The 26,677-nt window shown below is 42.1% G+C and overlaps 1 protein-coding gene across 1 annotated transcript in view; it reads left to right on the forward strand.

Annotated features, from left to right (window-relative positions):
- taok3a (TAO kinase 3a) overlaps positions 1-26,677 on the forward strand; it is a 124,825-nt gene that overhangs the window by 45,774 nt on the left and 52,374 nt on the right. Inside the window, 4 exon segments of the mRNA XM_068005688.1 lie at positions 3,844-3,915; positions 4,133-4,234; positions 13,913-13,958; positions 17,038-17,134. Coding sequence (XP_067861789.1) covers positions 3,844-3,915; positions 4,133-4,234; positions 13,913-13,958; positions 17,038-17,134 — 317 coding nt within the window.

The raw sequence follows: 26,677 nt of genomic DNA on the forward strand, positions 1-26,677 counted from the left end.
GTCCTTGACTCATTTCCCATATTTGCTTACATTATTTCTTCCTCCACCTCCTTTCCACTATTAGGTGGTCTGTAGTATACCCCTATTAGTGTGATCAATCTCTTGTCTTTTATTTCAATCCATATGGATTCTATTTCTATCCTTCTGTTAGTTATGTCCCTTTTTTTTCTACTGCCATTATATTCTCCCTAATTAGTACAGTTACTCCACCCCCCCCCCCAGCCATTCCTTCCCTATTCTTTCTGATTATGTTATAACTTGCAGTATTGAGTTGCCAGTCCTGTCTTTATGTAGCCATGTTTCAGTTATTCCTACTACATTTTGTTCCTTGCTACGGATTATTGCCTCCAGTTCCCCTGTTTGTTTTTTTTGGACGCTGTGTGCATTGCTGTACAGGCAGTTTAGTTAGTCTTTAATAGTTCCTTTTATTTTTAACAGTCCTTTTCATATCTCTGTTTCATAAATGGTCAAGGAACAAATACAATTATCATCTTTATTCCTTACTCTGGTCTGACTATTATACTCACCTACTGTTTTTTTTTATCTTTAGGCTTTTGTTATTGCTACCAGATCTCTTTTTCACCCCCCCCCCCCCCCCCAACCCCAATCTTGCTAGTTTAAAGCCTTATCTACCGCCCTATTTATACTTTCCGCTCGGGTTTAGTTGGAACCCGTCCCAGCAGTCTAGCCCCTTCCTGTCCAAGTGGTGGTGCCAGTGCCCCATGAAATGGAACCCCTCCTCCTCCCACCACTCTTTCAGCCATGCATTTTCAGAACTGCTTATCCCTATGCCAATTAGCACGTGGCTTGGGTAGTAATCCTGTGATTGGCACCTGGTGAGGTTCTGCTTTTTAATTTAGTTCCTAGCTTCTGATATTCCCAGCAGAACCACCTCCCTTTTTCTTCCTTATGTCATTGGTGCTAACATGGACCACGACAACTGGATGCTCCCCCTCCTTTTCCAAATTCCTCTCCAGTTGCTCAGAGATATCCTTTGCCGTTACACCAGCTGGGCAACACATCCTCCTGGACTCTCGGTTGTGACTACAGAGGGCGCTATCTAATCCCCTATGACTACAGCCTTTCTATTCTGATTTTCCACCCCCCCCAACCTCCCCGGATTGCCTCATGCTCCACGGTGCCATGGTTAGCATTCTGGGCATCTTCCCTGCAGCCTTCATCCTTATCCTCACTGGTATCAAGTACCTCGTACCTGTTGGATCGGACCAGTGTGTGTGCGGGACCTCCTTCTCTACCATACTTGACTTTCGTTTTTACCTGTCAGTCCTGTCCTGATGTCTAAGGAAGGTATGTAGAGGAGTAATGTTCATTGGCAATGCTTGGCAAAACCACTTCTTTAGATACTTCTTGACACATCTGGAACCAGGTAGTGGCACCTTATTGCTACAGTGATGAAACAGTAGTCAGGGTTGCTGTTGGAAGCAGTGATGTAATGTAAAGGAGCCATAAAATGGAAATTATGTATCCAATTTAACATCCTTTATAAAAAGCCTAATTGTAGGATTCTGATTCGTACCCTACAAATTTTTTTTTAAGAACAACTTGTACCCTCTTAAATGAGCAAATGTAATTTGGGAGGGTTAAACTTTACTTGGTGCTTTCTATTTGTCACATTTAAAATATTGCAAATCACATCTTCATATTATGAAAATGTGACTGGCATAATTTGCTTATTGCTAAACGTCACCCATAAAACAGATTTCTAGAAACGCATGCAACTAAAGATTTGTTTTGCATCTGGCATATGACTTCAGAGTACAAAGGATGCTTGTTGGCTGAAATGTCACATTCACTAAAAACCAACCAAAAAGCTTCACTTTTTCACTCCCAATTCCCAATCCATCGCTGAAAGTTTTTCTCCCCCCTAAAGTCATTTGAGTGGTCATATCCATCAGTAGTTTACAAGATTTCTGAAGTAAACTGATGATTTTGTTATTGTAGTTATCTGATCAATATTGGCTTGGCTCAGTGGCATCATGATAACATAGAAGGGTATGCTGATTGGGTTAGATAAAGTAGGGTAGGAGGAGGCTCGTGTGGAGCATAAACACCAATGGCCTGTTTTTGTGTTGTCTGTTCAAGCCCTGCTGAAGGACTTGATCACATAATCTGGGCTGACACTACTGAGGGAGGGCTGCTTATTTGATGTTGGATAAGATGTTAAACCAAGGCCTCATCCCATTTCCCTATTCAAAAGAGCAAGGGAGTTATTTTCTCCTAGTCAACATTTATATTTCCACCAACAAAACAGATTAATTGGTTATTTATCAAATTTGCTGCTTGTGAAACCTTGCTGTGTGTAAAATGGCTGCCGAGTTTACTTGCGTATCCATAGTAATTAGACTCCTGCAGGAGAGACTTAATACTGTAGTAGGGCACAAGGGAGGAGATTATGGTAAGGTGGAGGGCAGATGGTGAAGAAATTGGCCATGAGGAAAAGGGTTGTAATACAAAAGCAACAAACAGATGTGTATTTCAATTGGTCTAAATTGTGATCATGTTTTTGGGACATGTATGTAATTTGAAAAACATACATTGCACTGTTCAGTTTAATTTTTGGTCTTGTGGAATACCAACTTGTTCCCAGCAGTGATGGAAAGAGAATAATATTCAGTCAGTCATCCAAGTGAACTTGATGTTTTAAATATTTTATTATGAATTGCTAACCTTGTTTGGCCAGCAAATCCTGACTAACGTTCATTCAGAGTATGGTATTTGACTTTTGGTAAATAAATGATTTATTTAAGGAGAAAAGGGTTCAATTTGCTGTAACTTTATTGGCCCCTAATCAGCAAAGCAATTAACTTATCTTAGATCCTAGGTATGTACTTTCTTTCGCAAAAGCTGCTTTGCATTTACAGCTCTTAGCAAATAAATATGGACTTGCCACAGAGTAAAATTGACATGTGGCAAACACTAAGAGCAATGTGTTATGATTCCCTGTCTGGAAGATTTGCATTATGTAGTCGTACACATAGAAATCATTATGCCATTTTAGAATGTTAATGTAAGGTGATTTGAGCATTTATCATTTTCATGATCACCATGAGAATTGATTTTCATTCTTTGCAGCATTATCACTTGTACTCCAGGAAAGCAAGATTTTTGAGTAACTTCCCACTATTCAACCTTTAAATGGTATTTGTTCTAATTGGGTTGAATTACCATTTTCTAATGTATTGAGATACAAATCATATTCTAGTATAAAGCAAGTAAAACTAAAATTCATTTCGGTCACTTTGGATTACCGGAATATGTTCTACATCTTTACCTCTCTGTCTTCTGAAACGGAACTGCCTGCCTTCAATCTTAGTTTATAATTTCCTACAAATTGGCAATTTTTGCCAACACAAGTCAGGCTCAGTTGCCAGTGATTGAGTCCGTATGTACAGGTGTGCATATGGTAAAATGGAAATTTGTTTCCTTCATTTCACACTTGACCCACTTGGTTGGCTGTTGGCAATTGTTGAAGTAGCAGATCAAAGATAGCAGTTACAACTGGAGCAATAAGGAAGATCGGTCTACCTGCACAAATCACAGTGAAGGTAAAATTCTGACATGCCTGAAAAATAGCCACATAATTAAGTATACCACCATAGATGGGGTTAGTGTGCATTTTCATTGTGGTTCCTATTTTATAAACTGTAGGTGACTGATCTAATGCAAATGTCCTAACCCTCACCTTGTATGATTTCAGGAATAGGAATGGTAATAGTTTCACAATCTCCAGCACTTTAGATGGAAGAAAATAATGTTATTTCAGTGATTTAAAAAAAAACATGGATTATTAATTTAAAGTATTTTTGTGTATTTAATTTTCAGGCCAGAAATGCTCGCACATCTGAGGTGGTGGCAGTCAAGAAAATGTCCTATAGTGGTAAACAAATGACAGAGGTAAGGAAAATTAAGATTGTTCCATTATCTTAAAATATTTCAATTGAGCAATTTTTAAAATAGAAAATTCTTGTAGGATGAGAGCCTTTTTTGAAGGAATTAGCACACTATGTAGTAACCAGTAACTATTAATATTTAAAATTTCTAGGTAGAGTCTTTTAAAATGTGCAGCTAATCCATTTTATAAGCATACTTTAACATTAATTATTATTTACAGAAATGGCAGGACATTATCAAAGAAGTAAAATTTCTGCGCCAGCTCAAGCATCCAAATACTATAGAATACAAAGGTTGTTACCTAAAGGAACACACTGCCTGGGTAAGTTGCAGTGTTGCCAAAATTTATATAATCATACTCAATAGTTAGTATCTTCAAGGGGTAAAATGGACAAATTAAGTACAAGAGCAATTTTAGAATTGGAAACAGACATGCTGTAGAATCCTATTGTCAGTTGGTGAAAATTACCAGTCAGAAGTGCTTTATTGCAGCCAGGTGAACACTAAAGGCTATATGTAGATCAGTAGCCATTCAGAGGTACTTTTGTAAATCATCTAGGATGCAGGGTGGGCACCACACCTTGTTGGAGCAAAATTATATTTTGGACAAAATTGTAAAGATTGCGCACACATGCTTTAGGCCTGTGTTGGTGCACCACTTGCTCATGCACCATGTCCATCCTTCATGACATTCATAACTCACACCAAGTCCCATTCACCCATCACCCCTGTTATCGCTGACCTACATTGGCTCCTGATCCAACAATGCCTCGATTTTAAAATTCTCATCCTTGTGTTCAAATCCCTCCATAGTCTCACCCCTTCTTGTCTCTTTAATCTCCTCCAGCCCTACAACCCTCTGTGCTCCTCCAATTCTGGTCTCTTGCGCATCCCCGATTTTCTTCGCTCCACCATTGGCCTTCAGCTGCGTTGGCCCTAAGCTCTGGAATTCCCTCCCTCAACCTCACTGCTTTTCTCCTCATTTAACATGCTCCTTAAAACCTACCTCTTTGACCAAACTTTTGTTCACCTGTCCTAATGTATCCTTATGTGGCTCGGTGTCACATTTTGTTTGATAATGCTCCTGTGAAACACCTTGGGACGTTTTACTATGTTAAAGGTGCTATATAAATGCAAGATGTTTTTTGTGACTCTGGTTTTGAGATTTTGTCTATTTGGCTGGGAAGAGATTTTGGAGTTAGTTATACTATGATGTTGCTATGAAGATAAATTTGGCCCACAAGGGGTTAATGTCTATGCACGCACAAGCTATCTGGGATGTCAGTTAGGTCCATTAACTAGCATATCTGGCCAGTATTGTCCAAGAAAAAATACTGACTAGCCACAGGTGTGGTTACAGCAACACCATTTTAGCCACATGCACTAATTTTAGTAGTAAACACCTTACATACACTCTCACGATGCAGGTAAATATACTTCACATGTACATTTACTTAACAAACATCTACCACCATTCAGTAACCAAGGAAATAAAGGTCACAACAATCAAAAAACTTGCACTCTGCTTTTCGTCTTGCCTCTTGACCAACAAACACAAATAGGTTGAAGTACACAGCACACACCATGCATATGAGTACTGAGATCACATGCCCAAGGGTGGTGTCTATTACTCATTTTTTATTTACGACTCAGAAATGCAATTAGCCACATCTGTATTTCCAATTATCTGCATCATCCCTCTCTGTACGTAAGCGTTTGTTCGTTCTTGTTCTCCCCTCTTCTCCTCCCCCCCCCCCGTGTTTGTCATTTCTCTTTTTCCCCCACGTTCATGCATGCATTTTTGTCTCCTGTGTTCATTCTCGTGTACGTGCTCTCTTTTTTCCCCCCCCACCACCCCCAACCCTGTTCATTGATTCTCATTCTATTGATTACACCCCATCCCCATGTTCATTCTCTCCTGTTGTAGCTTTTCTCTCTCCTTCCTGTGAGCATCCCCCCCCCCCCCCCCCGTCCCTCATACGTGTGCTCCTTTTATTCCCCTCCTTTTTCATCCTCCCTTGAGTGCATACGTGCCTTCCTGTTTTTTAAACCTCCTTCCTTTTTGTTTTTTTGAGGAGAAAGCTTGTGTGCTGTGAATTGGGCAGCGATACTGACTAATGAAGCAAAGTCTGCCCAGATCAAGCCCAAAGTTTGCATAATTTATTATTTTGATGTGACTAGGAACAATAGGAAATAGATGAATTGTGCTTTGAAAATGGTATTCTGTTCACTTACATATTAACTAAATCAGCTTGTTGGTTTACAGTTGTCCTCGTTTTACTACAGTGCATATCAGTCTGCCTTCTGAAAGATAGCAGAAACTAATGTAGGACCGACCACGTGTGGGATCACACTATCCCGTACACACACATCAATGGATCTCATTGTTAAGGTCCCTGGGTCTCACTATTGTATAACTAGGTATTAGTAAAGGTATGCTCTTAATCATAGGAAATGTGGTGTCCGCTTACAGAAGTAACCAGTAATGCGGAACTGGACAGCATATCTAATACACACCTGAAATTTGTATCAGTGACCAAAATCAGCTGGTGTGCAAATTGCCTACATAATTGACTACACTTATGTCTACAGCTGTGAAGCACTCTGGGACTGAGGACATGAAAGGCTCTATGAATCAGTTCGTTCTTCAGAGCGCTTCACAGCTAATTATTTTAAGTATAGTCACTTAATCAGGCACTTTGCACACCAGCTAATTTTCTGTCACTGTATAGTAATCTCAATAGTAAACTCTATTGTGGGATCCTGCACGACTCACTATATAAAGTCCTGCGGCTCTAATTGGACTCTGAACTACCGGGTATTTGTCATCGCTTTCTTGGCTTTTACAGTTGTGATTCATGAATCAATGGGACCAACTTTAGCCTGCAGACAATATTTCTGAGCCTCTTTTAGCCACTGCAACGAGTAGCTCCCCTGCTGTTTTAAAATAGCATGGCCTTTTACAAAACCTAGGGGGGGAAAATGGTGCAAGAGCAGTCAAGGACAGCCAATGAAGGAAGAGCGCGTGGCTTTTTAAGTAAACCAGGTCGCAGTGAAGTGTCTCCCTCCCGTTCCTAGAGTCTTCCATCACCCTACACCAATAAAGTCCAAGAAGTGACCATTTGTATAGAAAATTATGGCATTTTTAAATGTTGAAAATTAGCATTTCTTTTTTCACAATTTAGCAAAAAAAACCTGAATTTACAATAGGGTGCCCACGTCTAGGATGTATAATGTAATATCTGTGAATAAACTGTTTAAAAATGAAATAAATTAGCAGTTATTCCATTTTGTAACTTTTTAGTTGTATTCTGTATGGAAGATCTGAAAAGTTTTGCATGAGTATTGTATTACACTGATATCCCCTCCCCAAATAATAAACACTTGCTGCTAATGGTTTGTAGTCTGGATTTGGTTGGTGGAGCAGGGGAAGGAAAACTTGTGGCACTCGAATGGTAAACTCTCTTTCCAAGTCTAAAAGATTCTCAAGTGTAGTGGAGAAACTGAGAAATACCAATTTCAAAGAACTTGTGTACACTGAGACCATTAGGACCATAAGTAGCTTATTAAGATGTCCACATTGCTTAATTTCTTCTGTGCTGTATTACCTACAGCCAATAGTATTGTGGTAAAGTTACAGAATACATTTTGTTAATATTCATTGCATTGTAAAATAGAAAATGTACTTTAATCCCATCGCTGTCAGCGTTTCAGTTCATTGTATTCTAATTTTGGTCTCATTTTGAGATTTGCCTGTGCTTCCAACTTTTTCCTTATGCATATACTTTCAAAATAAATGTATCTAAACAAAGTACACATAGCAGGAAAAAAGCAAGCTAGAATGTATGGATTATGGCAAACCAATTGTTTTAAATAGGAGAATTAGTACAATAGGTACATTTTTTTACCTCTAGAATCTAGTTTGGATCTAGTGTGGAAAGATCAGTTGAAAATCCCTTTGGCTGTTGTTTTCAGTTCCAAGCACTGTTGTCGGTGGGTTTGGAGTCCTGTTGTCGGTGGGTTTGGAGTCCTGTTGTCGGTGGGTTTGGAGTCCTGTTGTCGGTGGGTTTGGAGTCCTGTTGTCGGTGGGTTTGGAGTCCTGTTGTCGGTGGGTTTGGAGTCCTGTTGTCGGTGGGTTTGGAGTCCTGTTGTCGGTGGGTTTGGAGTCCTGTTGTCGGTGGGTTTGGAGTCCTGTTGTCGGTGGGTTTGGAGTCCTGTTGTCGGTGGGTTTGGAGTCCTGTTGTCGGTGGGTTTGGAGTCCTGTTGTCGGTGGGTTTGGAGTCCTGTTGTCGGTGGGTTTGGAGTCCTGTTGTCGGTGGGTTTGGAGTCCTGTTGTCGGTGGGTTTGGAGTCCTGTTGTCGGTGGGTTTGGAGTCCTGTTGTCGGTGGGTTTGGAGTCCTGTTGTCGGTGGGTTTGGAGTCCTGTTGTCGGTGGGTTTGGAGTCCTGTTGTCGGTGGGTTTGGAGTCCTGTTGTCGGTGGGTTTGGAGTCCTGTTGTCGGTGGGTTTGGAGTCCTGTTGTCGGTGGGTTTGGAGTCCTGTTGTCGGTGGGTTTGGAGTCCTGTTGTCGGTGGGTTTGGAGTCCTGTTGTCGGTGGGTTTGGAGTCCTGTTGTCGGTGGGTTTGGAGTCCTGTTGTCGGTGGGTTTGGAGTCCTGTTGTCGGTGGGTTTGGAGTCCTGTTGTCGGTGGGTTTGGAGTCCTGTTGTCGGTGGGTTTGGAGTCCTGTTGTCGGTGGGTTTGGAGTCCTGTTGTCGGTGGGTTTGGAGTCCTGTTGTCGGTGGGTTTGGAGTCCTGTTGTCGGTGGGTTTGGAGTCCTGTTGTCGGTGGGTTTGGAGTCCTGTTGTCGGTGGGTTTGGAGTCCTGTTGTCGGTGGGTTTGGAGTCCTGTTGTCGGTGGGTTTGGAGTCCTGTTGTCGGTGGGTTTGGAGTCCTGTTGTCGGTGGGTTTGGAGTCCTGTTGTCGGTGGGTTTGGAGTCCTGTTGTCGGTGGGTTTGGAGTCCTGTTGTCGGTGGGTTTGGAGTCCTGTTGTCGGTGGGTTTGGAGTCCTGTTGTCGGTGGGTTTGGAGTCCTGTTGTCGGTGGGTTTGGAGTCCTGTTGTCGGTGGGTTTGGAGTCCTGTTGTCGGTGGGTTTGGAGTCCTGTTGTCGGTGGGTTTGGAGTCCTGTTGTCGGTGGGTTTGGAGTCCTGTTGTCGGTGGGTTTGGAGTCCTGTTGTCGGTGGGTTTGGAGTCCTGTTGTCGGTGGGTTTGGAGTCCTGTTGTCGGTGGGTTTGGAGTCCTGTTGTCGGTGGGTTTGGAGTCCTGTTGTCGGTGGGTTTGGAGTCCTGTTGTCGGTGGGTTTGGAGTCCTGTTGTCGGTGGGTTTGGAGTCCTGTTGTCGGTGGGTTTGGAGTCCTGTTGTCGGTGGGTTTGGAGTCCTGTTGTCGGTGGGTTTGGAGTCCTGTTGTCGGTGGGTTTGGAGTCCTGTTGTCGGTGGGTTTGGAGTCCTGTTGTCGGTGGGTTTGGAGTCCTGTTGTCGGTGGGTTTGGAGTCCTGTTGTCGGTGGGTTTGGAGTCCTGTTGTCGGTGGGTTTGGAGTCCTGTTGTCGGTGGGTTTGGAGTCCTGTTGTCGGTGGGTTTGGAGTCCTGTTGTCGGTGGGTTTGGAGTCCTGTTGTCGGTGGGTTTGGAGTCCGCAATTGATGGCATGTTAATTGGTAATGTTGCAGCATAGAGTTCTCTTCCAAGATTGATTCTTGAGTATTTTATTGTGGCAGTGTATGCATTTCATTTATCTTGCGTTATACCTGATGTGGGTACGATGTGGAGATGCCGGTGATGGACTGGGGTTGACAATTGTAAACAATTTTACAACACCAAGTTATAGTCCAGCAATTTTATTTTAAATTCACAAGCTTTCGGAGGCTTCCCCCTTCGTCAGGTGAACGATGTGAAATGAAATCCTCGAAATGAAATCGCATTTATAATTCACAGAACAATGCTTGGTGAGTACAGACAGTTTTTTCAACTGCCCGTTGCCAAGGCAATCAGTGTGCAGACAGACAGGTGTTACCTGCCAGGTCTCACAGAATATACAAATCACAAAAAAAAACAACAAACAAAAAAAAACAGAGATAGAGAGGTAGAAACATAGAAAAGACAGCAACTGACCCGTTATATTAAAAACAGATAACATTTGTTCGCTGGTGGGGTAACGTGTAGCGTGACATGAACCCAAGATCCCGGTTGAGGCCGTCCTCATGGGTGCGGAACTTGGCTATCAATTTCTGCTCGACGATTTTGCGTTGTCGTGTGTCTCGAAGGCCGCCTTGGAGAACGCTTACCCGAAGGTCGGTGGATGAATGTCCATGACTGCTGAAGTGTTCCCCGACTGGGAGGGAACCCTCCTGTTTGGCGATTGTTGCGCGGTGTCCGTTCATCCGTTGTCGCAGCGTCTGCATGGTCTCGCCAATGTACCATGCTCTGGGGCATCCTTTCCTGCAACGTATGAGGTAGACAACGTTGGCCGAGTCACAGGAGTATGAACCATGCACCTGGTGGGTGATGTCCTCTCGTGTGATGGTGGTATCTGTGTCGATGATCTGGCATGTCTTGCAGAGGTTACCGTGGCAGGGTTGTGTGGTGTCGTGGATGCTGTTCTCTTGAAAGCTAGGTAATTTGCTGCGAACGATGGTCTGTTTGAAGTTGGGTGGCTGTTTAAAGGCGAGTAGTGGAGGTGTGGGGATGGCCATAGCGAGGTGTTTGTCCTCATTGATGACATGTTGAAGGCTGCGGAGAACATGGCGTAGTTTCTCCGCTCCGGGGAAGTACTGGACGACAAAGGGTACTCTGTTGGTTGCGTCCCGTGTTAGTCTCCTGAGGAGGTCTATGCGATTTTTTGCTGTGGCCCGTCGGAACTGTCGATCGATGAGTCGAGCGTCATATCCCGTTCTTACTAGGGCGTCTTTCAGCGTCTGTAGGTGTCCATCGCGTTCCTCCTCGTCTGAGCAGACCCTGTGTATTCGCAGGGCCTGTCCATAGGGGATGGCCTCTTTGACGTGGTTAGGGTGGAAGCTGGAAAAGTGGAGCATCGTGAGGTTGTCCGTGGGCTTGCGGTAGAGTGAGGTGCTGAGGTGCCCGTCTTTGATGGAGATTCGTGTGTCCAAGAAAGAAACTGATTCTGAGGAGTAGTCCATGGTGAGCTTGATGGTGGGATGGAACTTGTTGATGTTATCGTGTAGTCTCTTTAGTGATTCCTTGTCGTGGGTCCATAGAAAGAAAATGTCGTCGATGTATCTGGTGTATAGTGTTGGTTGGAGGTCTTGTGCAGTGAAGAAGTCCTGCTCGAACTTGTGCATGAAAATGTTGGCGTATTGGGGTGCGAATTTGGTCCCCATGGCTGTTCCGTGTGTTTGGGTAAAGAACTGGTTATCGAAGGTGAAGACATTGTGATCCAGGATGAAACGGATGAGTTGTAGGATGGCGTCTACAGTATCCCCCACGATGACGGCATCGCTGCGACAGCATCAATACTCAACACCAACAACAGCCAATCTCCAGACGCCATCCGACAACTCATCCGTTTCATCCTGGATCACAATGTCTTCACCTTCGATAACCAGTTCTTTACCCAAACACACGGAACAGCCATGGGGACCAAATTCGCACCCCAATACGCCAACATTTTCATGCACAAGTTCGAGCAGGACTTCTTCACTGCACAAGACCTCCAACCAACACTATACACCAGATACATCGACGACATTTTCTTTCTATGGACCCACGACAAGGAATCACTAAAGAGACTACACGATAACATCAACAAGTTCCATCCCACCATCAAGCTCACCATGGACTACTCCTCAGAATCAGTTTCTTTCTTGGACACACGAATCTCCATCAAAGACGGGCACCTCAGCACCTCACTCTACCGCAAGCCCACGGACAACCTCACGATGCTCCACTTTTCCAGCTTCCACCCTAACCACGTCAAAGAGGCCATCCCCTATGGACAGGCCCTGCGAATACACAGGGTCTGCTCAGACGAGGAGGAACGCGATGGACACCTACAGACGCTGAAAGACGCCCTAGTAAGAACGGGATATGACGCTCGACTCATCGATCGACAGTTCCGACGGGCCACAGCAAAAAATCGCATAGACCTCCTCAGGAGACTAACACGGGACGCAACCAACAGAGTACCCTTTGTCGTCCAGTACTTCCCCGGAGCGGAGAAACTACGCCATGTTCTCCGCAGCCTTCAACATGTCATCAATGAGGACAAACACCTCGCTATGGCCATCCCCACACCTCCACTACTCGCCTTTAAACAGCCACCCAACTTCAAACAGACCATCGTTCGCAGCAAATTACCTAGCTTTCAAGAGAACAGCGTCCACGACACCACACAACCCTGCCACGGTAACCTCTGCAAGACATGCCAGATCATCGACACAGATACCACCATCACACGAGAGGACATCACCCACCAGGTGCATGGTTCATACTCCTGTGACTCGGCCAACGTTGTCTACCTCATACGTTGCAGGAAAGGATGCCCCAGAGCATGGTACATTGGCGAGACCATGCAGACGCTGCGACAACGGATGAACGGACACCGCGCGAATTTAAAATAAAATTGCTGGACTATAACTTGGTGTTGTAAAATTGTTTACAATTGTCAACCCCAGTCCATCACCGGCATCTCCACATATTTTTTTTTTGTTTGTTGTTTTTTTTTGTGATTTGTATATTGAGACCTGGCAGGTAACACCTGTCTGTCTGCACACTGATTGCCTTGGCAACGGGCAGTTGAAAAAACTGTCTGTACTCACCAAGCATTGTTCTGTGAATTATAAATGCGATTTCATTTCGAGGATTTCATTTCACATCGTTCACCTGACGAAGGGGGAAGCCTCCGAAAGCTTGTGAATTTAAAATAAAATTGCTGGACTATAACTTGGTGTTGTAAAATTGTTTACAATGATGTGGGTACGTTCATGTAGATGGATCTAAAATGGGAAATTATCTATTTGCTGATATGGCTATGCTTTGTGCAAATGTTTACATAAGAAAAAATTGCAAAAGGGAAAAAGTTTAGTCAAATAAAATGCAGAGAAGTTTATAGAAATGGAGGAGGCAAGTCGTGATCGTCTTAAGCTCCAGCACATTTGACGCGAGTATGTATTCATTATGCCAATCGTCTAGGTTCTGAATAAAAGTTGGGTTAACTTGAACATAAAAAATAGGAGCAGGAGTAGGCTATATGGCCCCTCGAGCCTGCTCTGCCATTCAGTCAGATCATGGCTGATCTTCGATCTCAAATCCACTTTCCCACCCATTTCCCATATCCCTTCATTCCCCTAGAGTCCAAAAATCTATCCATCTTAGCCTTGAATATATTCAATGACTCAGCATCCGCAGCCCTCTGGGGTAGAGAATCCCCAAGATTCACAACCCTCTGCATGAAGAAATTTCTCCTCGTCTCAGTCTTAAATGGCCGACCCCTTAATGTCCCCCTGTATTAAAGGAAAATGTACGTTTTCCTATAATGGTGTCTGTCATACAAATACAATTCCACAGTTTCACTTGTTAAAATTCAAAAAACATATTTGCTGTATTCTCAAATCTCTTTTAAATTTAAGAAGTTAAAATGTTTTTAGTTGAAGATTTATATCAACAATCTTTGAGTTGTAATAGTGGTGCCAATGTCATAGGCTGTGAAATCTGTTGGAAATGCTTCATGTTTTGGTAATACATACTTGTCGTTTTCATGTGTCTCTGCTTTTGAAATGAAAATTCAAAAGACTGCTTTTTAATTCATAGCACAGAAGGAGGCCATTTGAGCTTCAACTAACTTCAACTGGAGCCATGTACTCAGATATTTACCTATCCTTTTCCTGCATCCTCTTGCATTTTTCCTTTTGAAATATTTACCCAATTCCTTTTTAAATAATCTAGTCTTTGCCTTAATATTTGTGATGTCTTTCATGCTCAAGTAATGCTTAACTAAGTATGTTGTGTAATTTCAGATGGTTATGGAATACTGCCTAGGATCAACTTCTGATTTACTGGAAGGTGAGTTTCTCTCATGAAATTAAACTCAAGATTTGATCAGTCCTCATGTAAGCATTGAAAACTTAAGTCTTAAGTACAAAATCAGATATTCAAATACAGTTAAGCAACTGTTAAGCGTTCAGTTATTTTTCTATTTGTATATAAAATACGTACTTTTTTTGTATCCTACAGTTTTACTTACTAGAAAATTCTGGTTGTAAAGCGGGACGTTTTTTTTAGAAGTACATATATGGGCTGTTCAAATGGTTTACATCTGAGCCAATTCTCCTACGAGCCCCACAGATCAGACAATGTCCAGTTTCTAGTCTGGTGGGTTAGCTGATGTCATTTGGGCAAATGGGGAGAGGGGTTACAACTGGCCACAGTGCCCTTAGATTCAGAAAGGAAAATCGAAGTGTATTCTGCTTTTGATTCTTATATACAGTGATTCCTACTGGAAGTGGATATTTGTAGACCTAGGTGGGACCAGAAATAGGCCTGTTTCTGATATGCTATCAGATTGTTGAGGACGTCAACACAGTTATAAAAACTCAAACAATGGCCATTTGAGTGAGGAGGCTAAGGATGACCATACCTAATAAGGAAGTGAATGCTTTCAGTAGTGAAGAAAATTGGGGGAAATAAACCACACATTTGTTATCCATCTTCCTCTACTATCTTTTGAAAAATCCTTTTGCTTTGAGTGTCAGCTATGGCTCAGTGGTCGCACTCCTGCTTCTGAGTCAGAAGGTTGTGGGTTCAACTCCCACTCCAGGGACTTGAGCACAAAATTTATGTTGACACTCCATTGCAATACTGAAGGAGTGCTGCACTGTCTGAAGTGCCGTCATTCAGATGAGACGTGAAACCGAGGCCCTGTCTGCCCCCTCGGGTAGATGTAAGAGATTCCATGGCACAATTTCAAAGAAGAGCAGGGGAGTTTTCCCTGGTGTCCTGGCCAATATTCATCCCTCAACCAACATCTTAAAAACAGATTATCTGGTTATTACTGCATTGCTGTTTGTGGGACCTTAGCATGTACAAATTGGCTGCAGTGTTTCCTACATTACAACGGTGATTACTTGAAAAGTACTTCTTTGCTTGTAAAGCATTTTGGGACGACTGGAGGTCGTGAAAGGCGCTATATAGATGCAAATCTATCTTTTTTCACTTAAATTCCTCGGGTAAGAAGTTGGATAATCTAGTTTGGGAGCCTCTCCATGACCAGTGCTGTTGCTGCTCTCTGAACAGGAGGTACATGTGCATTACAAAAAGGAGAGCCATCTAAGTTGTTAGTGTTCACACACACCTGCTCACATTTAATTAGAGCAATGTTCCCCATCACTCTGTGGGGAGAGAAAGGGAAAATGAGTGCCCCTGTAGTATGTTTATTTTGCATGTAAACTGCCTTTCCCTTTTCACACCTCTCCTGGGGAAAAAAAAACAATTTTGTTTATATGCTTGTGGAATGTATAGTAGAACTAATATTTAGTAAATAAACAAAGGGATTTGTCGGTCCAGGTATGTAAGCCATTAAAAGCTAGCGTGACAATACAAGAAATGTTCAAAAAGACTAATGTGTTGCTGGGATTCATTGCTAGAATGCAAGTCACACATTATTTGGAATATTCAATTTTAGGCACCCTACTTTAGGAAGGAATATACCAAGCTTGAAGTGTTGCAATGATTTACCAAAATGATACCAGGGAATGGGAGACTGAGCTATGATAAAAGACTGGTTAAACTCTGGTTATATTCCCTGAAGGTGGAGTGATCTGATTGAGCTGATGAAGGGAATTGACAAGGTAGGTAAGGAACAACTCTTCCTTTTATTAGAAGTTAGAACAAGGACACATCGTTCAAACTAACCAGTTAAAAGTGAATCCAGAAAAAAGTACAATCATACACTAAAAGTTATGGGAATGTCAAATGCACTTCCCCAGAAAGCCATAAATGCAGGATCAGTTGAGATGTTTAACAGAGAGGTAGATATGTACTTGGGAAGTAAAGGTATTAAGGGATATGGAGACAGGATGAGGAATTGGATTAAAAAGATAAAGCTGTCAAGGCTATCCAATTGGTGAAGTAGTCTGACGAAAGGTCATCGACCTGAAATGTTAAATCTGTTTCTTTCTCCACAGATGCTGCCTGATTTGCTGAGTATTTCCTGCATCTTCTGTTTTTATTTCAGATTTCCAGTATTCACAGTATTTTGCTTTTGGGTTGAATCTACTCCTTTTTCTGTATATTTCTTGTAATTTTCTTCCTCCCACCTTCTATATTAAAACTTTATCTTTTCCTTTAGTTCCTTTGCAACAACCAAGTGAGCGGACAGAGATTTCTCCAAGGCTTCTGCCTGTGCCAGTGTGCAACAGGTTTTCAGGAAGAGCATGAGCAGTTTTTATAGACTGCTTTAAATATTTATATATTTTTTTAACTTCTTCCTCGCCACCTTATGAGTGAGTGACTCCCTGATGTGGCAATGAAACTCTGTTCTACTGTGCTGTGGTATGTTGGTGTATATATACACAAGTACAAAATTTGTGTTTTCGTGCCAAACTGTTTTAGGCGTGCTTTCAGTTCTATAATTTGTATATGCTGTACCTGACCACGAAGTGCTTGATGCTGATATTCAATACTTGAAGTACGAAAGTATTCTAATTCACAGCACTTGCTTCACCATGAGTGAAAACTTCTTCAATGGGGGGGGAAAAAAAGTTAAACACAAACTTATATTTGTTAGAATTATTCAATTTAAATTCCATTAATTGAGTTCTGCCTGCTTGTATATGTTTGCAATCATTTTACTTGCAGTAATGCATATTTTAAATAAAATTAGCATGGAAGAGAATTTAAAACATACTTTTGTTGCTATTGTATTACAATATTTTAGTGCCAGTTTCATTTCCATTTCCATTTTAATACATTGAAAGCTTTAAAGAAAAATTAATACCTGCTTTCAAAGTCTCATTTAATAATCTTTTCCTGCAGGAAGCTTTGTGACTGTGGCTTTCTTTCCAGGATTTTGATGTGTGCAAGGAAAGTGTGGTGCAGATGCCTGTAGAAATTCTGATTTTCAAAAATTTATTTCCTCCCATAGTTCACAAGAAACCACTTCAGGAAGTGGAGATTGCTGCCATTACCCATGGTGCCTTGCAGGGGCTAGCCTACCTGCATTCTCATAATTTGATACACAGGTGAGCTAATATAACCAACAAAATACATTGTAATTGTACTTGAGTGCCTTAGAAATGCATTTTTAAAAAAAAAGTGTGAATCTTCCCCTGAAGGCTGTTAGTAAATCCCACTATCCTTTGGTATATGAGAAATGTCAGGGATGAGGAAACACTGTTTGACCCATCAACTCATTCCTTATCTAGTACATTAATTCTTCCATTGTGGCAGCGTGTTCTGTTTTGAATAACGCCAGTACTTTTGGCACTATTGCTTTGTTGGTAGGTTATTCCAAACATTTGTCACAGTGAAGGTTTTTTTCTCTGAAATCTGTTATAAATTTACTTCCCTAATTTTCATTTATATCCTCCAATCCTACTTTTCTTGGCTTATTTTGAAGTAATAAACTGAAATTACTGTAATATTATGCATAGACACTTAAACGAGGTCCCCTTTAATTTGCCTTCTAGACCTAAAGCATAGTCTTCTGTCAGCTTTGCTCATGGATTATCCCCATTGCTCTTGACACCAGGCTTATTCCTGTTCTCTAATGCAAGTTCTTGTGACATGACAAAAACTGGAGAGAGCATTCTGAGTTCAGACTTGATCAGCAAAAGTGAAAAGAGGGTGCTATAATTCATTATTAAAAGAAATCCCCACCAACTTCCGGGAATAATGGAAATACCACTTTATGACTGACTGTTGCAGTTCTATACTCTGTGATCAACTTGCAAATAAGATTTCACTCAAATTTACTATATAAATCGGACTTGGCCTTAAGACTAGCATGTTCTGAGTAAGGCATCCTAACCTAATGCTACTGAGACTTACTGACCAGTCTGTTCCCTGGTCTGTGCTGAGTTAGCTGATCTCAGTTGGGATGGTGATGTTGCTACAATTGGTTTGGTACCCCTGAAGTGGGTATGGGGAAGACAAATAAGATCCCTCACCCGACGGTTATCGAGTGACCCTGGAAAGTGCACACATGTATACTGGCAATTTGAGATTGGGTTTGGCCTAATGCCCCCAACACCAAGTATCTGCTGACATTCACTGTGGCCTTGAACATGAAGAATCACTATTATGCGCCAGCACATCTGATAATTTGCCAGTGGAATCATTCCCGAGCGGAAATCCTTGTCCATGGACAGTGAAGGAGAAAATTTTGAAAGCTGAAAACCTCAATGTCAATCTATTTCTATTCAAAACTAAACAGTTGAGTAAAAAATTTCATACAATTTATATATGTTTATGTTCAATAGCTGTGAATAGTTACAAGGTAATGAGGCTTAGGGGCTGCAGAATCCCCAAGATTTCACGACTGTACTACAGTTCCAGTGTATCCCTAACTGTTTATCATTGTACCATCATAATGCAAAATATTGGTTTTTAAGAGCAATTAACAACTGAGGTATCATTGCTATGACCATATGAAAAATATGAATTGAAATAGACCAGCTGGCCCATCGTTGCAACTAGGCAACATGACCCTCAATGCTCCCCAGCTACCAGCAGCCATGTAATCTCCTGGGAGAAACAAAAAACCCAAGCCAGTTCAGGAAAAAGGAATTCTTGGAAATTTCTCTCAGCCCCATCTAAGGGGAAATACGAGTTCCAGGAGATAAGTGAGCACGAGGTACATCACCCAACACTCCATCTACCTTTTGTACGCAATGATATCAACCTCCTCTAGGAACTCGCCCAGCATTTTTTTAAATGCTTGCAGCAAATTTGCGCACACGGCACGAGCCAGAAATTTATTCCAAAGTTTAAGTAGAACAATAATTTACATTTATATAGTGCCTTTTAACATAAGAAACATCCTAAGACACTTAACATTAGCATAATCGGACAAAAATTGACTGAGCCAAATGAGATATTAGGAGGGGTTCCTAAAAGCATGATCAAGGTTTTAAGAAGGGTCTTAGAGAGGAGAGGGGTTTAGGGAGGGAATTCTGGAGGTACAGCTGCGAATGGTGGGGTGATGGGAGTGGGGGCTAATTTCACACTGTAGGATACCTTTAGTAAAAGCTTTATTTTAATTGGCAGAAGCATTATGAAATTAGGTACCCCACAATACAGTCCATAATATTTCAACAAATGTCTATTCATGTACAAGACTAGAAATTGATGTCACACTTGAAGTAAGAGTGGGGTGGGGGTCACCTTGCATATGGGGCATACCCTCTTAAGTTTCCTAGTAAGACAACTTCTCTAAAAACAATGTTGAGTGCTATATAAATACGTAGCTGTGCATTCCTAGAAGCTTTTGCTGTCAGCTGTTCTGCTTTTTCACTTTGATATTTAAATGATACTGGTCCCCCCTGTCTTCAGTCCAGTCTCTCAATTTAAAATTGGAGACAATTCAGTGGTGTAGGCAAAGGAAGAGATGGTGTCAAATAAACATTGGGAGCCAGGAGTGAAGTCAGGGAGAGTTGCTATTCAAATATCATTGCTCTGGCGCAGTAGGAATAGAAATTTGCTGCTCATTCAATATATGGCAGCCTGGTGAAGGACCACCATTATGTAAAGAGCAAAATTGCCTGCATTCAGGGACTCCTGATTACCTTGGCTAGAATGTTTTGGTTATGCAAAGGTTGTAGAAGTGGGTGTTTTTTAATCCATGCTATTTGATTTTTTTTTTTAACAGGGAATGACTTAGATTCAGAGGGGGTTAAAGACAAGCAGCTCAGGAGATTGGGATGATACTGCATAGGATCAGCCTTATTAGCTCAGTGCAGACAGCTGCAGAAGTTGCTGACTGAGTTGCACGAGGTCTAGGGCTCCCCCCACCTGAAGGAACACAGGACTAGGGCACTTTCAGTTGGAGAACTTATTGGGTTGGCTCGGAGTGCTGCGGAGGCAGGCGGAATGGCATGCCACACGATTCTAGCGCTTTTGTAGACCCGGGAGGTCTGGATAGTACAAACCAAGTGATGAGGTGTAGCTTGCCAAACGTGCTCAAAGGTTCAGAGAAAAGCAGACAGAAAGCCCTCACCTCACAAACTGAATTTAAAAGGGTGCCATGTCCTGAGTGTGTTCGGCTGTTCAGCAGGACATTTGATGTTTGGGAAGTGGGTCTGCACCCCACATCATGCAGGAGGAAATTGATTTGTGTCTTACCTGCTCAATGGGGTGGCATGAGTGGCCATGTGGCTGGGGACAGGGCGTACCTTTTATTGAGCACGGCAACCATGTCAAGTTGACTGAACAGGCGGTTGCTGCCCGTGGTGGAACTAGGAACATCCAACTACTGTCCCAGGAGAAAGCTGGGAGTGCACAGTGGACTAGCTGCAGGTTCTGCACCGGCAATGTGGGCCCACCAGCAAGCAACGCTGTGACACAATAAAAGGAACCGTAGTTGGTGTGGGACAATGTCAGAGGCACCAGGCACAGCGGTTGCATGCCTCTCAGGCAGATTTCCGCTTGGCTCCTGGGGCCTGGGAGCATTGGCTGTCATGGTGGTACACCTAATGAGAAGTGCACTGTCTTCACAAGTGAGCTGTGGAACTCAAACAAGGATCTTACCTGTGGAAAGGGAGATATGTCTGTCCAAGTTATCCAGCAAGGGTGAGATCGATGACGAACACCGTAAATTTCACTGTCACACGCGCCGGCCTTGCCATTGATAACTTATTCTAAGAGTAGAGAAAGTAGACTTAGGGTTTCAGGTATATAAATTTTATGATATACAAGAAGTCCTGCAGTTCTAGTTAGAGTATGCCGCAGCAAACATAGCGACAAATAGAAGCTGCGCAGCCACTGCTGCGTACAAGTAGATATAAGGCAGTGTGTCAACTTGCATTAAAGAAGGATGCTCAGATTACTTGTGGGAGAGACTGATGCCACTGAACCTGAGAAGGTATCTACAGCAGACCCAAAGTGTCATATCGCAGGCTTGTTGGTTAAAATTGAGGCACATTGTATTGAAAGGAATGTGACAACACGGATCAGAAATTGGTTCAAGGACAGAAAACCATAGTAATGGATGGTATTTTTTTAGACTGAGGGTATAATCAATGGTATCTGTGTTGAGATCATGCTCTTACATATACCTGTCATTCATTTATATTATCAAAATGTGTAGATGACACAAGAATCATAGAATGGTTACGGCACAGAAGGAGGCCATTCAACCCATCGAGCCTGTGCCAGCTCTCTGCAAGAGCAATCTAGCTAGTCCCACTCTCCTGCTCTTTCCTGTAGCCTTGCAAATTTTTCTCCTTCAGGTACCTATCTAATTCCATTTTGAAAACCACAATAGACCCTGCTTCCACTACCCTTTCAGGCAGTGCTTTCAAGATCCTAACCACTCGTTGCTTAAAGTTTTTCCTCATGTTACCGTTGAATCTTTTGCCAATCACCTTAAACCTATGACCTCTGGTTCGCGACCCTTCCATCAGTGGGAACAGTTTTTCTTTATTTACTTTGTCTAGACCCTTCATGATTTTGAACACCTCTATCAAATCGCCTCTCAACCTTCTCTGTTCTAAGGAGAACAATCCCAGCTTTTCCAGTCTATCCACATAACTGTGGTCCCTAATCCCTGGAACCATTCTAGTAAATCTTTTCTGCACCCTCTCCAAGGCCATCACATCCTTCCTAAAGTGCGGTACCCAGAATTGGACACAATACTCCAATTGTGGACGAACCAGTGTTTTATAAAGGCTCAACATAACATCCTTGCTTTTGTACTCTATGCCTCTATTTATAAAGCCCAGGATCCCATATGCTTTCTCAACCTGCCCTGCCACCTTCAACGACCTGTGTACACATATCCCCAGGTCTCTGTTCCTGCACCCCCTTTAGAGTTGTATCCTTTAGTTTAAACTGCCTCTCCTCGTTCTTCCTACCAAAATGCATCATCTCACTTCTCAACGTTAAATTTCATCTGCCACTTGTCTGCCCATTCCACCAGCCTGTCAATGTCCTCTTGAAGTCTATTACTATCCTCCTCACTGTTTACTACACTTCCAAATTTTGTGTCGTCTGCAAATTTTGAAACTGTGCCCTGTACACCCAAATCCAAGTCATTAATATATATCAAGTAAAGCAGTGGTCCCAGTACCGACCCCTGGGGAGCACCACTGCATACCTTCCTTCAGTCTGAAAAACAGCCATTCGTATCCATTTTGCCACTGCCCCTTTTATTCCGTGGGCTTCAATTTTATTAGCTAGCCTATTTTGTGGCACTTTATCAAACGCCTTTTGGAAGTCCATATATACATCAACCCTCTTTGACTAACTTGATTGAGTTTTTTGATGAGGTAAAACTCGATTTGCCTTTAACAAATCCGTGCTGGCTTTCCCTTATTAATCCACACTTGTAAGTGACTAACTAATTTTGTCCCGGATTATTGTTTCTAAAAGCTTCCCCACCACCGAGGTTAAACTGACTGGCCTTTAGTTGCTGGGTTTATCTTTACATCCTTTTTTGAACAAGGGTGTAACATTTGCAATTCTCCAGTCCTCCGGCACCACCCGTGTCTAAGGAGGATTCAGCAACCCAGGATACATCCCATCTGGACCTGGTGATGTATCTATTTTAAGTACAGCCAGCCTTTCTAGTACCTCCTTTTATCAATTTTTATCCCATACAGTATCTCAACCACCTCTCCTTTTGCTTTGGCTGTTTCTTCTTCCTTGGTAAAGACAGATGCAAAGAACTCATTTAGTGCCGTCTGCCTCTGTGCCTATATCTCCTTTTTGGTCTCTAATTGGCTCCACCCCCTCCTCTTACTACCCATTTACTATTTATATGCCTGTGGAAGACTTTTGGATTCCTTTTTGTGTTAGCTGCCAGTCTATTCTCATACTCTCTCTTTGCCCCTCTTATTTTGTTTTTTATTTCTCCTTTTGAGCTTTCTATATTCAGCCTGGTTCTCACTTGTATTAACAACCTGACATCTGACATACACCCACTTTTTCTGCTTCATCTTGCTCTCTATCTCTTTTGTCATCCAGGGAGCTCTGGCTTTGGTTGTCCTACCTTTCCCCCTTGTGGGAATGTATCTAGACTGTACCCAAACCATCTCCTTTTAAAGGCCACCCGTTGTTCAGTAACAGTTTTGCCTGCCAATCTTTAAAACCATACAAACGAACATACGAATTAAGAGCAGGAGTAGGCTGCAAATTACTCAGGCCAGATCTGTTCTCAACCCACTGAAATTGGCCCTCCTCCAATTAAGTATTTTTACTCTAGATTGCTCTGTGTCCTTTTCCATAGCTAATCTAAACCTTACGATGCTATGATCACTGTTCCTTAAATGTTCCCCCACTGACACTTGCTCCAGTTGACCCACCTCATTCCCCAGAACCAGATCCAGCAAAGCCTCATTCCTCGTTGGGCTGGAAACATACTGATCAAGAAAGTTCTCGTGATTACACTTCAGAAATTCTTTCCCTTCTTTGCCCTTTATACTATTACTGTCCCAGTCTATATTAGGGTAGTTGTAGTCCCCCATGATCCCCACTAGTCCATTGTTCTTGCACCTCCTCTGTAATTTCCCTGCAAATTTACTCCTCTATATTCTTCCCACTGGTTGGTGGCCTATAGAATACACCCAGTAGTGTAATGGCACCTCTGGTTTCTTAACTCTAACCAAACCTGTAAATGACTTCAGGAGGTTGACAGAATAGTAGATTGAGCAGATAGATGTGAGGTGATGCCTTTTGTGAGGAAAAATTAAGAGGCTAAATATACACTAAGTGGCAAAACTTGAAAATGAGTGGAGAAACAGTGGCTTAAGAGTTCAGATAAACAAATCTTTTAGAAGTGGGAGGACAAGTCAATAAAACTTTAAGCATCCCAGGTGTTATCAATAGGAGCACGAGGTAATGCTAAACATCTGCGCATGTGCAATTTTGTTACAGATGCAAAACCATTTTAAAATGCTGTGCTTCTGAATTGAAGCTTGAAACTGTCAAATTCCAATTCATGAAATTTTCTGGGAAAACCACAATTAAGCTCTGAATAATCTGGGGTTCTATTTACTTAATAATTAGACTTTGTGATCTTAAAAGGGACACAGCTTTGCCATACCAGCAGAATAAGGATATTGCATGTATAGGATTCCTATCCTTATAAAACAACCTGTCAACTGATTTAAACGTGAGTTTCACTGTGTAGTGTGCATTTTACTTTCTGTCACACTTCAGAAAAAAAGCACATGCATTCATTTGACACAGGAGCCAGAATATCCAACCTCTTGAGTGACTTTACCAATCACTTTTTTTTAAGAAAAAGACAATGCCAAAGTTGTGAACTGCAGCTTGAATGGCTAAACTCTTGCCTTAACCAGTGTTTACTTAACAGCAATTAAAATTTGTTGCCTTAAAGTGGGGATGTCTAAATTGTGGCCTGTGGGCCTACATGCATTTTCCAGGATCTTAGTTTGGCCCTTGAAACATAGGCAACTTAGTCCTATTTGTGTTTGTTTTTAATTTGCTGGTTTACCTTTGTGGGCTAGGAAGTTTGGAAACAACAACTTGCATTTATATAGTGCCTTTAACGTAGTAAAACGTCCCTGGGCGCTTCATAGAAGCGTTATCAGACAAAATTAGACACGAGCCACATAAGGAGATATTACATAGATAGAATTTACACCAGAGAAACAGGCCATTCGGCCCAACTGGTCTATGCCAGTGTTTATGATCCACCCGAACCTCCTCCCACCCTACTTCATCTACATATCCTTCTATTCCTTTCTGCCTTTTTATAATATTGTATTACCAGAACTGCACACAGTACTCAGTGTGGTCTAACCAAGGTTCTACACACGTTTAACATAACTTCCCTGCTTTTCAATTCTATTAGTCTAGAAATGAACCCCAATGCTTTGTTTGCAAGGTGAGATAGGTTTTAAGGAGCATCTTAAAAGAGGAGAGAGAGAGGCGGAGAGGTTTAGGGAGGGAATTCCAGAGCTCAGGGTTCAGACAACTGAAGGCACAGGTGCTAATGGAGGGGCGAAGGAAATCGGGGATGCACAAGAGACCAGAATTGGAGGAATGCTGAGTTCTGAGGGATGTAGGGTTGGAGGAAGTTAGAGATAGAGAGGGGCGAGGCCATGGAGGGATTTGAACACAACGATGAGAATTTTAAATTTGAGGCTTTGCTGGACTGGGAGCCAATATAGGTCAGCATGCACAGAGGTGATTGGTGAACGGGACTTGATGCGGGTCAGGATACGGGCTTACAGAGCTTTGGATGAGCTGAAGTTCACGGAGGATGGAAGATTTGGAGGCTGGCCAGGAGACCATTGGAATAAGAGTCTGGAAAGGCCTGTTAGCATTGTTACTTCATTGGTGGATGAATCCTGAGGCAAAGCACCAAGACCTGTTCGTACCAACAATCTGAGATGTATGCACATTAGTGATGAAGTTGCTCCATATGTTGCCTACGAAGACAAAAAGCTTGCACTTGCTCCACTAGCTTCAATGTCTTTGGGCATGCTCTCAAAGTTCTTTTCCATATCCTTACACAAAATGTGTACTCATACTCTGCTTCCACACAACAGTATAACCCAAACCCTCCTGGTCCGTACCCTTCATTTTTCTCAGTTCTGTGTCTTCCATCCCCTTCTGGGCAGCCTTTACCTTCCTCATTTTGGCACATATCTCCAACCTGACACATCTTGCCTACCATCTTGGTCTTTTTATTTTTTTTTTAAAAAGGTAGATTTAGAAACATGGGTGAAGGTAAAGGGTTCAGAGAAGGAAAACAAGAGCTTGAAGTTCTAAAGCAGAGCTTTAGCAGTTTAATGTCCAGCCTCCTGAGTGTGGTATTTTTGGATACACACCTAGGTAATCTGCTTTTAAATTTATAATCTTGTTTTTTCTTCCCTTCCCCATCCTAATCAAAAATTATCTGGATTTTGTAATTTTAATTACATTATTATTGCAGTTTTACCTAACCATTGTTGTTCTGAGTATCTAGTTTTGCTGTGTGGTTTTGGTACAACATTTCGATTTTTTTTTTTCCCTTCTAACTAAGACGACCATTGGCCGTAATTGTAAAAAAACAGTCAGCTGATGCTATTTTTCAGTAAAGTGTTTGTCAAATTCAATGAACTTCAAAGTTCAAAAATATTAGTTTGTGATTCCTGATTTCAACAAGCTTGTCATTTCAGTGTATCATGAGATTTTTCTAGAGACTATAAGAACTTTCATTTATGTTACATCTTTCATGTCAGGATGTCCCAAGTGTTTCACAGCCAACAAAGTACTTTTTAAATGTGGTCACTGTTGTATTGCAGGTAACATTGGCAGCCAATTTGCAGATAGCAAGGTCCCACAAAAAAATACAATAAATGACCAGATAATCTGATTCCGTGGTGTTGGTTGACAAATTTTGTCCAAGATACCGAGAGAACTCACACTTGTTTTTCTTCGAGTAGTACCATGGAATCTTTTACGTCTATTGGAGAGGGCAGACGGGGCCTTGGTTTAACATCTCATCCGAAAGACAGCATTCCCTTAGTACTGAACTGAAGATTATGTGCTCAAGTCTCAAGTGGGGCTTGAACTTGAACCCACGATCTTCCAACTCGAGCCAAGGGTGACACTTA

The sequence above is a fragment of the Heptranchias perlo genome, chromosome 25, assembly GCF_035084215.1.
Source record: "Heptranchias perlo isolate sHepPer1 chromosome 25, sHepPer1.hap1, whole genome shotgun sequence".
NCBI classification, from domain to species: domain Eukaryota; kingdom Metazoa; phylum Chordata; class Chondrichthyes; order Hexanchiformes; family Hexanchidae; genus Heptranchias; species Heptranchias perlo.